Source organism: Apteryx rowi, unplaced genomic scaffold (assembly GCF_003343035.1).
Source record: "Apteryx rowi isolate R43461 unplaced genomic scaffold, aptRow1 scaffold_591, whole genome shotgun sequence".
NCBI classification, from domain to species: Eukaryota; Metazoa; Chordata; class Aves; order Apterygiformes; family Apterygidae; genus Apteryx; species Apteryx rowi.
Genome location: NW_020450862.1, coordinates 272682 through 289271, shown reverse-complemented (window position 1 = coordinate 289271; position 16590 = coordinate 272682). Strand labels below are relative to the sequence as shown.

General features: G+C 36.3%; 1 protein-coding gene across 18 annotated transcripts in view; it reads right to left on the bottom strand.

The window, feature by feature from the left end:
- The window catches only part of VPS13B (vacuolar protein sorting 13 homolog B), a 438137-nt gene that overhangs the window by 153991 nt on the left and 267556 nt on the right, over window positions 1–16590 (bottom strand). For 17 of the 18 annotated variants that reach the window (XM_026082771.1, XM_026082768.1, XM_026082772.1 and 14 more), the window contains 2 exons: window positions 10411–10614; window positions 1564–1690 (listed from right to left, as the gene is read on the bottom strand). In XM_026082771.1, the coding sequence (XP_025938556.1) occupies window positions 1564–1690; window positions 10411–10614 (331 nt within the window). Of the gene's footprint in view, window positions 1–1563; window positions 1691–8086; window positions 8262–10410; window positions 10615–16590 lie in introns of those variants that run through there. The other variant, XM_026082786.1, reaches the window with a different exon arrangement.

The following is a 16590-nucleotide window of genomic DNA, read 5'->3' as shown; positions in this document are numbered from 1 at the left end:
TTCTGCTTTAGTCAGTGCTTCAAGATAGGTATAAAATGTTAACTATGGCTTTTTAGGAGACAGTGGTGTATCAGGCTTCTAAATGAGGATGTGGCTTATTCTTTGCTTTGCTTTCAACAGCGTGTGTAACCATTAAGACAAATTTTGTAAGTAAAGCATTTCATGTGTGAGGTCTTGTTTCTGTCTCTTGGTAGTATCAAATAGTGGACTGTCAGATTTTGTTTTTTTATTTTCTTGGCAATGAGTACAAATCTCTTTCCCTTCCAAAAAAGGATGCACTTTTTTGGAACATAAACTCTACTTGATTTATAATGAAATCATGTGCTGGAACTCACTGATAGCCAACCTAATTGATTTCTCTTTGCCTGTAAACCATTGTTAATACTTTGGTAGAGCTAGCTGGATAATCACTGTTTTATTGGTGTTATCTAGCAAAAGAAAAGCTCTTGACCACTGTTGGCAAGCAATAAAGAGATGAAAAACAGAACCAGTCCAGAAGGCTTGCTTAATAAATAGAAGTACTGCCCCTTCTCATGAAAACTATGTGTATAATGTTCAAGTTCTTGGTAATCTAAAGTAGGCGTCTCCTTTCATCAGTGAATGAACAGGGAATAGATAACAAGAAGAATTTAAGAAGTAGAAACATTTTAACTCTTGAACATTAGTATTAGTTCAGAGATTTTTTTACTGAATCATTTCCATGCATCCTAGCCACCCCTGAAGCTTTCTATTTATTTTTTACATTAAAAACTTTTCCATCTGCACTTGTGATGGCCCTTTATATAAAACAAAGTTGTYAAATTTTCTTTATATACTTCTTATCTACTATTTTCCAACAATGTGCACCTATTGCAGGAAGTATAAATATCCTTTTCATTCCTATCTCAGTTTTGCTCACTCAAGCAGGTAGCTGTTATGAGGAATAATTCCTGTGAGCTTACAAAAACTGAATGGCATATCCCCTGTATAACATGTTTTAAATTCCCACTTATGAAATAATGTCAAAAAGTGAGCCAGCCTTTTGTGTGTAACAAGCTTGACACACTAACCATTAACAAGCTGACCACAGACTGGTAAAAGTGATTGTTAAATATGGAATACCTTGAAGTACCCACAGTGCTGGTCGAGGAGTGGATGCTTTGTGGAAATCTGTGGGCTTGAAAATCTGGCTAAAAGAATGCAGCTCAACTTGCTTCTTATAGGTAGTATGTAGATCACATTTTCAGGTTTGTTTRTGAGAAGCTTGTGAATACAATGTTTTGTAATGTCCTATTATAGCACCTCTTCTCAACACTTTTCCATCACAAAACCTTTAAAAATATTGCTGGAAACCATTAAAGGATACCCATTTTCTGGACTGCAGTCAGGCTTATCCACCTCCGGACAGGCTGCCTTTAATATCAAGTGCTACACGCAAATTTTCTCCGGCAGAGAAAGCACATTTCAGGTATTGATTAAGATTTTTTTTTTTTTTTGGGATAGTTGATGATTTCTGTGTTTGAAAACATTATGATTATCCACATATTAAAAGTTCTGCTATTTCTCTTCACATTTTGTACTAACCTCTGGGTGCAAATTCTCTGGAGCATCAATTTTTGTGAAAATAATTGCAGGAGCTGCAGTTATTCGAACTGTGAAATCTGTTAAAATCGGAGTTAAAATTGCTCTCCTTTCCTGATGCCGCCTTATGCTAGAAAAAAAGAAGAAAATAGATAGGTTAAATCACATTATAAATTGTTCAGGGATCAAAACTTCCCACATTCTTCGATACATACAACACACAGCACAATAGGGCTTCAATACCAGTTTGGCTTCTTGGTTGCTACCTCAATAAAAATTAAATATCAGCATTATAAATCACATTAGTTCCAATCCTGAAGGCAGAATGCACCTTTATTTCATGCATAAAATAAATATTTGACTCTTCATGTTATACCCAGTCAGATAATTGCTGCAATTGGCTTTGTTTTTCTGTTGTTTAACTAAACTATACAAAATCATTTGAATAAAGATACTAGCTTTATAATCAGTATTTTTCAAACATGTTAGTGGATGCTCTTTATCTCATAAATAACTGTCGTATATAATGCTTGAATTTGCGCACTAAAACCCTGTGGGAAAAAAATTACAATTACTGCTCATAATAACATAATTAACACAGAATCAAAGACATGAAAAATTTAACTAGCTAATCCTACATAACTCTAGCAATCAGACATTAAATTTTTTACAACTGTTGTTCAAAGGTGTTAAAACTGCCCTAAAAATGGAGAGCTGTCAGCTTTCTTCCACTGCTTCCGTCAGTGTTTTCTTAGTTGGTACCTTTTCATCTAAATATCAACATTTGCTTGCCAAGAACATTTGTGCCATTAAACTTGATAATTACATTTGTTTTTCAGCTGTATGTGTGTTTTTTTTTTCTTTAACCAAATACTAAGCCTAGAGGAAAACCCTGTTATGTATGGACCACTAATAGCTTATGACAATACATTCCAACTAGCCAGGATCTTGTGGGTCAGGTCAAATAAACTATTGCCACAGAATCCCATCTGAGATCTTCTGATCAGGAAAAAAAAAAAAGTAATGAGATCAAGATGGTGCTCAGACCCCAAAAGAGGACACAGTTCAAATTTCTCAGAGATCCCTTCCTTCAAGAGAGATTTTCGATAATTGTATCTACCTATCATCGTCTATAGGTATGCTAAATTCCTGCATTACACCACAGACAACTCTAGAAACCATCAAAAAGTTATTGGTCCTAGGTAAGCTATAAGAAAGTATCAACTGTGAAACAATGAAAGTTAAAATTAGACACAAATTATGCAAAGACCTATCACAATATGAAAGACTGAACTACACYGCTAGGGAAAAAAACACATCTATGCAGAATTATTGAGATGTATCTACATGGCAGTTACGTATACATGTATTAGCTTTAATTTCACTATTTCCAGTAATAATGGCTCTGTAGATGTGAGCCAGACACAAAAGCTATGCAGTCAGACAATTAATCCTTGCCATCAGCTATGGCTATCCATGTCAATGTCATAAAACAATATGGTCAGATGCCTATCTATGCAGAAATCTCCTAATTGCATGCAGAATACGTGATTTAATCTCTTGATTAAGAACAGAGATAAACACACACATTCAGGTGTAGGTAACAGTTTTGAAATGGATTCAACTGAAAAGTACACAATATCATGTGTTGATGGTTTATAGGCCAAGAGTTAGGCAGAAAAGAAATTAAATAGATAACATAACGTTTCCTGACTATAACTCTGGCTTAGATGCACTTCTAGTAGGACCAAAATCCATAGATGAGAGTTTACTGCTGAGACTACTCTGGTACTGATGCCTCAAATCTTACTAACAATTAGCTAAAGCATCTTCAAAACATGTAGAAAGCATGGCAAATTATAAGGGAACAGATGTGGGTAGGCCTGAAGGCATTTAAGTTTATTTGGGACAATGTTAGCTTTATACAGAGGTTAACTAGCAGGTGCTACAGAGCACAGAGCTAGTATTTACTGAGCACAGGTGTAACAAACTTTTGCTTCAAATGACCTTCACAATCACTGCCAAGGAAGTTGTGTATGGTACTTAAGGGCAAATCAATCAGTGACTGGGAGAAAATAACCATCTGACAGAAAAAGCTCTAATATTTTGGCCAGCTGTAGCTCTGCAGGTCTGCAATAATGGTTTTTGAAACAAGATTAACCTAATCAGACACCAAAATTAGAAAGCAGATCAGCTATTGGTTAGCGTACTTCAACTGAGAAACTGGTCTTAGATTTTGCCCATTCTGCAAATGCTTCTCTCCCTGCCATCACCTTAATTTTAAATATAAACCAGATGGCTTCTTTCCAGATTCCTATTTCCTCTTTACAATAGGATGAGAAAGAAATGCCTTTGTTTTTGAGGAAAATGAAAGAGCTCAGTAGTAGAACAATTCTGTGAAAGAGCACACAGCTATATGTTAGATAACTTCCACTTGAAGGGACAAAAATCTTCTAGTAAGCCTTCTTTTAATATATGAAACAGAACTACAAAAACAAGTTATTTGATGAACAGAAAACTGACAACTGGGTCTTTGTTCAAATTATTTTTCAGCTCCTAAATATTCCCATTTCTTAATTTTCAAATATTATTTTAGAGGTATCCAGCACACTGCATTTTAAAGGATTTTTTGGTAATATAGATTGATTGCTTTTCCTTTTTCTTTTTTTAATCAATCATCCTTATGTGGTATACCTGTCCTACCCTACTTACTAGTTTCTACATTTCTAGTTGGTGAATGTGAAGTTCAGCCAAATCAAGTATTAGCAAAATAACTGTAAGTACAAACAGAAGGCAAACAGAGCACAGTAAATAATGAGGGTAGAGGATATGAGAAAGCGCACAAAAGGAACAAAGCAACAAATTCCACTTTGAATTATTAAATCTTCCACACTGCACCTAAGTGCACCGTTAACTTAACACAGGTGTACACCACATGAGCTTATGAAAAAACTTGATTGTGAAGAGTGTAATGATGGCTCTATGTCTGCAGCACATTCATTCCATGGTTCATTTATGCATCTGTTATATATTTGTCTTGAAAAAAAGAAAAAGTTAGTACTTCTAGAGATGTTAAAGCAGTTGATCATCTGCACTTAAAAGTAGAGCACACTCGAAAGACCATATGTTAACACAAAGCAACAAGGCAGCAAAACAGTTGTGATAAGGCTTGTAGGTGCCTTTTACTCAGTGCTGAATTTGGGCTATACCTGAATGATAACATGAACTCTGGTTACAGACCACTGAGCCACAGTGCTGGGTATTGTAAAAGCATAGGACAAAAATGTTTTCTGTCCTCAAAAAATACAGTTTACTATAGGAAAAAACAGACCAGCAGAGAGSGAAGTAAAAGGGAACAACTAACAGCACTGTAGGTAATGATAGCAGTACAGTGACAACCTGAAAGCTGTCTTACGAGTTTTTGTATTAAAGCATAATAGAAATGAAGTTTTTGGAAGACTTTGGAAGAAGACATTGCAATAACATTGTGAATATTCACAGGAAATGCCTTTAAAACATTTAGGATAACCTGGGAGTGAGCAAGAGAGTGCTTTTTTGAAAATTAAATGTGGCAGCCTGCTACCTGGCATGAAGAGGTTTGATGAACAGTGAGTGTAGGTGTATCAAAGAAAATGAAAGACACATACAGGGAAATGGACAGACAGAGAAGCCTGGACGTACCTTTAAAGCAAAAGCATATCTAATGATTAATATGACAGAAAATGTTGCAGGGAGAAGAGAGAAAACCCCCCCCGAAGAACAGGATTTTGTAATCAAAGCAGCAACGTTTGATTACATCAAATCAAATCATCAGCATTTGATTACATCCACTCAGAAGCATTTTGAATTTATATGCGGAAAAAGACTGCCAAAGAGATGATGTTGCACTAATCAAGGAGGTGTGATAATGTGAGATTGGATAAGCCATGAAAATGCACACACAAGGCTATGTTGGTCTTCTTATGTGGAAAAAATAGTCCAAACAAACAAAAACTGTCCAGAAAGAGCTGAACATAACCTCGAAGTGAAACTTTGAAAATGTTTGCCTTAATCTTAATTATCAAGTTTTTATTATGATACCTTACTGAATCTGGAGTTTGAGTCTTGCTAGACTTAAATAAAATATAGGTCAGAAAGAAACTCATATAAACTCACTACGTGGATGACAACCAAGAGCTCACGTATGCCACATAACTCTAGTATCTACAGAGAGATGAATCCTCACTTGGAGTGCTGTGACTTGGTCACCACAAATCAGGTGTCAGCACAGACTACCCCATAATCCCATACTGCCTGTATGTGTGTGGCATGCAAAACCACGGACGTTATGTTAGCTAGCGTGGTAACCCAGCACATCTGAATGACTTCTCTCTAGTAAGCTTCCTCTGTGACTGTGTAAACCAATGAAGCCCTGAGCCACAGACGTACTGGGATATGTAACTACTAACGAAACCTGGGGAAATTACCTTCACTGTGCCTCAGTTCCCCCCCTCACAGTGGGCAGAACAGTTCACATCCTTTCACCTCACTGAGGTTTTGCAAACATACATCACAGGAGAGTGAAGTAGCATAAAACTAACTACCAAAATTAAAACAACAAACAAACGTACACCATCTGGCCATACAAAATGACTATCGTTAAACAATTATGCCTCAGTAAAATTAATTTTCATCTTATTAACAATGCTTTGCAACATTTCTTTGCTGTGGATTAATAAAGAAAATAACTTACTTCCAGTTTATTGGAGTAAGGCTTTGTACAGTATGAATACAGGCATGACTTAAGGTACCATAAATACAAAAACTGAAATACAGGACTGAATGCAAATGTATTTTATTTTATTCCAAAACATTCACAGGGTATGCCCCTATTTCCCTACACATGTATTCATATATATACAAGCTGTACTTCAACTGTTCAGAAAAGCATGAAAATTAAAACTGTTCAATGAAAAGTCTGCAGGAAACCTTTCAGAAGATCCTTGCAAAGCAAGAGTGGTATTTTGTTCAGTTTTGTACAACAGATCATTGGCTCCCTGACATACTCAATGAGAGTCGTGGAGAGCTGTTCCAGATGGTGGTATGCCACGGACAAAACTGTAATGCAGTATATTGCCACACTCAATTCATTACCACACAGAGAAGTAATGCTTTTAACCTCAATTAATTTTTTTTTTTTTTTTTTTTTAACAGAGTTTATTCAGGCTGCAGGAAGCAGAAGTTGCTGCTGGGAGCTGTAGCAGGATTGCACAGGGATGGGGGCGAGGCCTCAAGAGAGGATATATTTCTTTATTTCCTTCAGGGCTGTTGTTTTTTCCATTGAGAGGAGGGAAAGGGAGGAGGTGATCTGCAAGCTGAAAAAGCAGTTTTCAATCAAGAAAACTTCTTTTGGTTAAGTACTCCCAGTTCCCCACATGCTGTTTGGTAAAGGGTATAAATGTGGACAGGTTTCATTTGTACATAACCTTATTAGAACTGTCTGACTGTTTCCAGTTTTTATATATTACACCATTAGGGAGCTTTTTATAACTTCTACAGTGAAGAATAAACATTTCATAATGGGAAGAGTTATGATCCCTGATCCTCAGTACAGCACAGTATTTGGACAGTTATTTCTGAGAGAGGGCACCTACCCTACCTTAGTGCTCCAGCTCCCTCACCCCTCTTCGAGTGACCTCCAGCGGCGCAGGAGGTATTACACTAGCACTTCAGAATAGCCGCTAGTGAAGAACTTTGCCCTAAACAACTTGAAACGTTCAACATGGTTAGTCTCAAAGAAAGATTTCTTTCTTCCAAACTAAACTGTAAAAGTTAAAAAAAAAACAAAAAACATAACCATGAGACATTAAATACTAGAAATATTGAACTCCAGAAAAAGTGGTGGGAAAATTTGAAGGATTTACTTTTTGTGTAAACACTACAGCATTTAAATGATAAACTATGTCAAAAGCTCTCAAATGTTTATTTGTATTATATCCATAGATTTTATACTTAGAATGATTTGGTTTTGATTCAAAATTTTAAATCAAGAACAGATTTCAGCCCAGAAGACTAAATTACAATATAATCTATTTTAGAATTTTTATAATTATTTATTTCATAAAAAATATTTACAGTAACACTTTTAGAAATGGGAATGGAAAATGAAAGGCTGGTATCTTTGCCGAAGTCCTCTGTAAAGTAACTCTGTGTGAAATATACAGATATAGATTGGATTATAGGCTGCGTCACACACCAACTAAGCATTAAAAAAAACTCAGTAAAAGAGACAGAAATGGATCTGAAAAAAGAATCTTATAACCCAGTTAACCTAATAAACCATAACACTGGGTCTAAATGATAAGTAAAAACAAACAGAAGTATATTCAAACCAAACAATGAAACTAACCCTAAAATAACTCAATAAAAATCATTCAATATGTTCCAGGTTAAACATATCAATGAAACTTAAAGAATTAAAAAAGAAAACAGTATCACAAGTAGGTCAAAGAATAAAGCTTCACTGGTAGTTTCAGTAAATCTTAAGACAAATTTCACCCTGCAAACACTAGGCATCACGTGAAGCACCATGCAGCCGCCCTGTTGGTGCAGGCTGGAAGCATTCCAGCGGATGGCAGACATCAGTGCAGGTTCTTCCAGTTCTCAGCACTCCACTTCCACAGGTCATTAAATAACCCACACACAGCAAAACTGACTGCCAACTAAAAAGCAAAAACGCAAATATCCTAAAAACAAACTGTAGTAAATGTATAAAAATTTAAGCCAAACTGACAAGAAAACACTTATACCAGCTTTCTCCTTAAACAAATTCTGTCTGGAATTAAAATACATTATTGCATATCACTAATGTATGACTAATGTGTGCATATCAGCCCTGATCTAAATTTAAAAGCAAGTAGGATATTCACTCAAAAGCAATTTCAAAACAAACACACTTATTAGTCAAATATATTCTAATAAAAATTTATACTGGAACGCTGCAGAAAAAAATAAGAATGTCCTAGTAGTTATACAACCCCCCCCCCCAACCCTCAGATTTCTTGTAACAGCTGCTTCCCTTATCTTAATAGCTTTTCAGGAATCTCACCAAATTTCCTATCAAAATCTATAACCATAAAGCTCAGACCAAAGCCTGCTGACAACACTGATTCGAGTCACCAGCAGGAAGGGAAAGAAAAGACAGTTCCTCAGCGGCTGGTCTTCTAATGTTAGCTGAACTTGCAAACTGGCCAAAACTCCTTTGGAGATTAATGTCATCTTATCTTCCAAAAAGTGCCAGTGGCCCTACATTGTGCTGTGAGACAGAACTTCAAGGGCAGCTTGCCCAACATCTAGACCCATCTAGGTCACACACGTTTTTTTCAAGAGCAAGAAAAATCCTTCATGGACCTGTATTAGTAAAATAAATATATAAATAAATAAATAAATGTTAGATGACAGGAAAGAACCAGGGGATCTTAAAAATGAAGAGTAGATACTATCACTGGATTTAACTGAATTTTCACTTGTACTCCAGCCACTCCTTCCTGCTTTATCATTACTTGGTTAGATCTCCTGCTTTTCTGGTCCTTTATTTTTTCAATAATAAGATGGAATTTGTTCTTGATCACATCCTTTTCCTGCACACACTCCTCTGGAGTGAGCTTATTTGCTCCCCTGGTCATTCCTCAATTCATCACTTAAGCATTGCAGTCTGCATGCCATCCTCATGTAGCTTCTCTTGCTACAGCTTGCACTTTGAGGAAAATCTCTCAGATCCCTCAGGTCTCCCTTTTTTGAAAATTAAATCAGCAATAATCCAATTTTCGTCTTTCTTCTGGTTCCTCCTTTTTTTGTACATAATGTCTAGGAACCCTTCCCATTATTCAGCTAAGAATCTTTATCTTGGGACCCATACAGTTCCATATAAATTGGACAGTTTTTGCATAAGTTAAATATGAAGGACTTTTAAACTGAAAAAAAAAAAAAAATGTAGGGGCAAATAGGCTTCCCCTAGCAGAACTGCTTCTAAAACCTCAAAATGAGCTTTGTAGGCTTGCTCTTGGGTATCAAACCTTATTCCCCATCAGTCTGAAAAGAGAACTCTTTGATTGCTATACAATTGATAAAAATTAAGTTTAAGTTTTAAAGCACCTGTATGAATTTTTAGAGTATAAAAAAGCATGTAAAACTGGAATCAAAATTTCTCAAATTAATGAAAATATTTATTAGTTTTATAATTTAAAATTTTTAAATGTAAAATACAAAGTAAATGTATGTATGCTTTTTCTTTCAACCCTGTTTAACTGGAAGGGTTTTTGGTGTGTGTATATCTTACAGTATACAATAAGGAAGACAGTTGAAATGTATCATTTTAAAAATTCATCTGTTTTTAGTTAGAGAAGTGCAAAAAACTGTTCAGAACCAATAGAAAATGTTCTACTTTATCCTCCTCTAACTTAGAAATGTCTAAGCTGGTTTTATTCAAACTTTGTAAAAATACAAACAAAGGAAGTTAAAAACATAACAAAACAAAAGCAAACCAAACCAAACCAAAACCTCCCATTGCTTGTAGACTGACAAGCTGAATGCCAAGTCTCAGCCCTGGAGTTATTTTTATGGACATACAGCAAGCCACTCAGAAAAGAGTTTATAATGGAAACAGAGACACATAATAACTATACAGTAATTACAGTTTAACAACAATAGTAATAAGCATTTCAAATGTATAACCCAAAACTCTACTTTACAGAAATGTGCTTGCAATGTAAAAACAATACAGAAGTATTTGATTCAGATATTCTGCAAATGATATCTGCAGTGTTTGTGGTCCGCAGTTCTAGAAGAGAAGAGGTTAAAAAAAGTTCCTACCTACTGGCCATGTTCCATTCAAGTGCTGGATTTTGAGAATTTCTTTCACTCTCTGTCAACGCCCCTCCTTTTCCATTTTCCTTCTCTGGTTTCAACTGATTCCAATGAGCAGTACCAATGTTTATAGATTGAAGGTCTATTTGATATTGTCTGTCTTCAACCTCTGATCCCGGGTCTCGAAGTATTCCTAAATTCAGTGCTCTCCTGTCATGACAAAAAAAAAAAAGGCAATTCAGAACAAATTGTATTTCACAGTGCAGTCAGCTATGACACTGCACAGTGCAATGAGCAAGGAAAGTCAAATCTGACAGCCGATTTGCTTATTAAGCAAATTTTGCTACAGAGAAAATTGAAGTATCAATTTTGCCATTCCTGATTATATGCAAGTATTATTTTAGGTCCAGATGCCTTGTTCCTATGTATTTCAATGAGATAGGTGAACAGATATATTTCAAAATTTAGCCTGATCCACCCAAGTTGGTATGAGATCTATCTGCTGACTTCAGCGCACATTCAACCAGGTCCACGTGAGCAGCCTGATGGAGGTGGGGGAAGGCAAACAGACCTAACTCATGCATCTGCGGAATAGACAGAGGATGCCGGATTCAAGTCCTCAAAAGAACAGCTACATATCAGTATTATGAACAAGCTTAATGTGAGATAATTTTCAACTGTTCAAATTTAACTGAAATAATAAAAATTAACACTGCAAGATGATGGAAAAACAAGTAAACCTTTTTAACATGGAATTTTAGTACAGTGCTTTCCTATTAAAATTATTATGACTAGTGAGAAAAGCAGCTCTTTTGAGTGAATCACATCACGTGTGGATTCTGCCAAATTCTGCTGCATTATATTTTGCAGTATATTTCTATATTCAGCTGTGCTTGGAAAATAGTCACACCCAAGTTCAAAAAAACATTCAAGAGCTGCTGGATGATCGGAGGCTGCTAAGATCATTCAGAATGTGCCCAGCATCAGAGGAGTCTTATAATAGCATTTGCCTTCTGCTAATGAGCACTAGGAAATCTTCTAAGAAATGATCTTGTCCCTTCTACATTGGGAACAATGTAGTTTTATGTGCACTGCTCATTTGATAATATAATAAAAATGTGCAATGGAACTTACTACTGTTTTTTAAACAAACCAGAAAAGGAGGCAAGGGGATATTATTTAAAATTTTTGCTTTGCATCTGTGATCATGCAAAGTGTAGTGTGTTTCTCATGATTTTATACATCACTGAGTTAAACTTTAGCTTCTTACTGGCATCTGCCATACAACCTACTGTTAGGTTAGTGTCTTATATCACAGTCATTATCTGTATGTGAGTACTGTCTCCACAGAGAACTTAAAAATTGTGCAAAATATTTAAGCGTTGATGCTAACAGCCTAAAAGTAAATAAAGATTAAGGCAGCACATCCCAACCTGTGATGCATCCACTGCTAATGGTAGGCAAACTATTTCCAAGTGCAATCCCAATTCAAATGCATCACCCCACACATCCCTGAGGCTGGGCTCAGAGCTGAGAACTGCTGATGCTGTTGCCACAATCCCTGATGGAGCAGCTAACAGCTAAGGTCATTAATTAATCAATTAAACAACCATATCAACCCACAGAGTCATGCGAATGGCAGGAAAGTAAACAGTTTTGACYAAGTTCCTCGCTGTTGAGGCAGTGTGACGGCATTGTTCAGCAGCCCTATAACTTTCTTAAACGCTTAGCAGAAATGCAGTGAAAATCTGTTGTTAGTAGTGGTATTTCAAAATTAAATGTGGTTTCCTAAAACTCAGGATTGTTTGTCAACTTTCTGCATAGAGAGGTCTAACCATAACAACTGTGTCTTTTATTATTCTTTCTAGGCATTATTTTATCAATATGTATGCAGTATTTTTTTTTTTTTGCTGTAGATTATTGTATGACCCAATGACACTTAGTAATCTACTTACTTGCTTTGTCTAATGCAAGTAGATATTGGAGTATCTATTTTGTGAAATATTATTCAAGCTAACGGACCAAATAACATATTTTATGAAATCTGCTTAAGTATATAAAATACAGAACATGATMATTTTTTCACCTGCTTCATGAAATCTTTTCTCCTCTGCTTCACAATAAAGCGTATTTTTCATTCACTCTTTCATGAGCAGCTTGAGAACTTGCAGTAAGCTGCACCTAGCACTATATTCCTTAGGCTTGTTCTGCACAGCCATGTCCTGGTGCACTGATGCGCAAAATGTGTCTGTATATGTCATCCTGAAACTCCTCATTGGGGCAGCGGTTTTCTTCCTCTCACATAATGACTAAATTTACTTATTTAAATAAAAGTGAAATCACTCTTTGGCACACACGTTTCAGTGCAGCAAATACAGAGAGCTACTATTTAGACACAAGTAAGCTACATTAAGAAATGAGGTACTAGGTCAGCCAGTGTATTCCATTGATGCTGTAAGATTTGATCAGACCTCTGTTTTTTAATTTGATCCATTTCATTTTGTAAAATCTCAAAGACTGGATAACGTTTGTACCTCCTTTGGGCTATGAAAGCCTAACACTTTCATACTGATATAAAAATTGCACTTGCATACTGTTCCTACTATTAACAGTCTCCTGTACATTATACAAAACTTTTCTTCTGCTCACTTAGATGTAAATCTCTGAAATCCAACCAAACACATTATGTTTCTACAGATTACCCTTTAAAAAACACATATTTTATACAAATATTAAAAATACTAGAATTAATTATTAATGCCTGGTGACATTTTGATTAAACTGATTATTGCTTGCAGAAAGTAAATCTTGACAGTTTTATATACGGATTAAAATATAGCCTTTTTCCAAATAAATTATATACATACAGGCCTTTATATGAACATTCACTTGTGCTTTTCTGTATCAATTATTTTCACGAGTACACCCCAAATCTTATTAAGTATACTCCCTGGAAGGATGAGAATAAGTTAAAAAGGCAACAGAATTGGCCTAATCTTAAACATATATGCTATGTATGAACTCTGCAACCTTTTGCATTCTGCAAAAACCAACCCTTCTAGCAAATAAAATCTGGAAAAAGAGTAAGCCAAGATTCATGACTTCTCTACCCCTAGCATAAAAACTGTTTTACCAGCTGAAGGGTACTGTAGGAATTATGAATTTAATTGCTTCGTCCTTCTGAAAACAACTTCACTATCCCATTTGAACCTTTCAGCAGGTGGTGTAGACTGCAACAGTTGGTCAATAATCCGGTAAGATCATAAGCAACCAAAGAAGATCATAAGCATGTAACAGGAAACACTGCTTTAATGTTTTTCTTTTTAAATTGATTTAGTCTGGGTCAGGCTTTTTGTATGTTTATAGAAGAAACAGTTCATGTTGAACCAGTTACTACATGCTGATGAACAGGCATAATTTTGAGACCCACTGTAAAGAAGTTAAATCCATTCACTTATAGCTCATCTGAGACCTCCAAAAACCTAAACAAGCCAAGAAAATGGCATTTAAAGAAGACAGATTATGAACAATCCAGAAATACTTACGGTCTGTACACACAGTTAATTTTTGTCAGCACTTACTAGATCTCTGTGTGTGTAGATTTCCCCTTCCAAGTACAGAGATGACAACAAATCTGCCTATGCAAATCTCAATCATTAAAGGCTTTGTTCTGATGGTACAAGATTCTTCCTACTCTAATTCCACAGGAAACAGAGTAAGCTTGGATCAAAATATACCTTCTACAGAGGTAAAGCTAGTGGCACCTTATTGGACTTGGATGCAGATGCTATGCAAGAGGACCACTTACTTCCTCTTCTGCTTAAGCGTATATGGTCCAAGTCCAAATGAAAGCCCTGGATCTATGAATGAGAAGTGGCTGAACTAGTGTTGGAACCACAGGAATATTTATCACTGACTTCATGCTCCTTAATTGCCTTTTCCCCATTCAATTCAAGATAATTCCCTACCTTATTTCTCCCGATGAGGCAACGGAACATGTTATACCACATAGGGGAATTAGAAACAGTCAGCGAAGCATCCCACTTGGAGGGAGATGCTATAGATGTTAAGAAGGGCAGACAGAAAAATGTGGTAACCACAGAGAATCCACAATGACCRTATTGGCCCTTCAGTATGCTGAACTTCTGTCAGTAAAACCCCAGGAAGGAATCAGCCTTCTGAAGGAAGGCAACTTTTTCTTTTTTTTCCATAGCTAGTAAATGCCATTGTCACAGGCTGGGAAGCTAATGGTTGAGCCACAAGGGGAGAAGCAGAACTTCCCCAACATCTCAACACTATGTAGTAGTATTCATGATCTTAGATCATGTATAAAAGAAATGCTGCAGCACAACAGTTCAGGGTGGAAGACTTGGATATGTTTAAGTTTGGAGACATTAAAACATATTTGTGAGAAAGAGCCAAATAAGAAGGAGAATTTAAGGAGAAAATAAAGGAGGGCACAGCAGTGAAGAGGAGGGAGAAGAGAGATGGGATAAGGGCACTAAAGCTGGAATTAAACAAAAGCAGCAGATAGGAAAGTTCTACTATTGTGAGAAGGTAGGAGGAGAGACCTTTAGGTGGGAAGGTCCCGACAAATTTCTAAGTTCGTATATGACCCCAGGTACACATTCTGCCATACAGCATGAGCTCCATATCTTCTCCAAAAGGTAACCCTAGCTTTGCTTTTCTTTCCCACCCTCCCTGTCCATAGGGAGACTAATCTGTGGTTTAACATTGCTGGGATGCTGGAAGCAGGTGAGTGTGGTCAGTAGGGCAGGCTGTCACATGCTGCCAGCAGCAAACAGCACTTCTCCCCTATCTGCCTCTCTCCCAGGAACTATGCTGTGTGGCTTTGCTGGCACTGCTCCTCTCCCCTCTCCCGCTCAGCCTCAGAAAACCTCACCCACTGCCCCATCCCCATGCTTGCTGGCAGCACACTCTGCATYGGATACCATCAATTTTTTATCCAGCTCACCTTTTTAGCAAATGACTAGTTAGGTCCTACTAATATTCGTAATTCTTATCTGTATATATCTTATCTGTAATGATTAAATACAGAGTGTGTGTGTGGTAAAGCTYCTCTGTTAAATGCTTTACTGATTAGCAAGTGATAATATTTTGTTCATATGTCTAAACTCACCTCACTTTTCATTTTAATATTACATTTAATCTTTACATGCATCTATTTAACAATGAAAACTACATTCTCCCTTACTAGTTCTCAAGTGCTGCATTATGTACAGCTGGGTGTATCAGCATTAATTACAGAAGTGGTGGGTGTCCGATAAGCCAAAATGGTTAAGGCACCTGGGTTCAGCTTCAGTTTTGCAGAAAACAAAACATCAGTGCTAGCTTTGCAAGCAAAATAAAAAAGATGATTGACTACTTCTAAGCACTTACTTAGTGTACAGATACATCACATTACTAAAGTTGAGGAAGAAGTTACTAATTGAATTCCATCTGAATACTTTATGTAGTCATCAAGAGTCGTATTTATAACTGTATAATGATTTGCAGTGTTTATAGCTTTTCTGAATAGGCATAAATTAACTTAGAGGTAGATTACTTGTGTAATTAGTATGTTGAAAATAAATGACAAGCAGTGACTGAAAAAATGCCACTGAAACATAAACAGAAATTTCACACGTGATTGTGCTATACAGTTTCAAACAATTGATAAATTTAAGCAAAAGTCCCCAAGCACAACCAAGTAACTTTCCTCTGTTTTAATCTAATGATCCTTAAATGCCTGACCTGTGCCTCTTGTGCTTTTTTTTTTGGTTCCTTTCACATTCTTTATACCTACAGACGGATATCATGGACAAGACACTAACTAGTTCAAGTATAAAATACTAAAGAAGAGGATAAGCCACCAAATGGTTGTAAATATCTTTAGATAACTCAGGGATAAGCACATTGCAGAAATTATGGAATTTGGTAATTTCAAATCTTCAGAAGAACTGATGATTTGATGATGGACTAGTGTATACGAAAACATTATTCAAAATGTGAATGTCAGAGTGTGTGGTAAAAAAGACAAAGGACACTTGGCTCTACAGAACCCAAGACCATCCAGAAAGGATCATCCAATAGAACAGGATTATGGCTTGGTTGAGTGTCACTGTGTGTGTTCTGGTCTCTGCAGTGTCAGAGCCTGGCATACATAGGGACTGGGGAGTGTACATG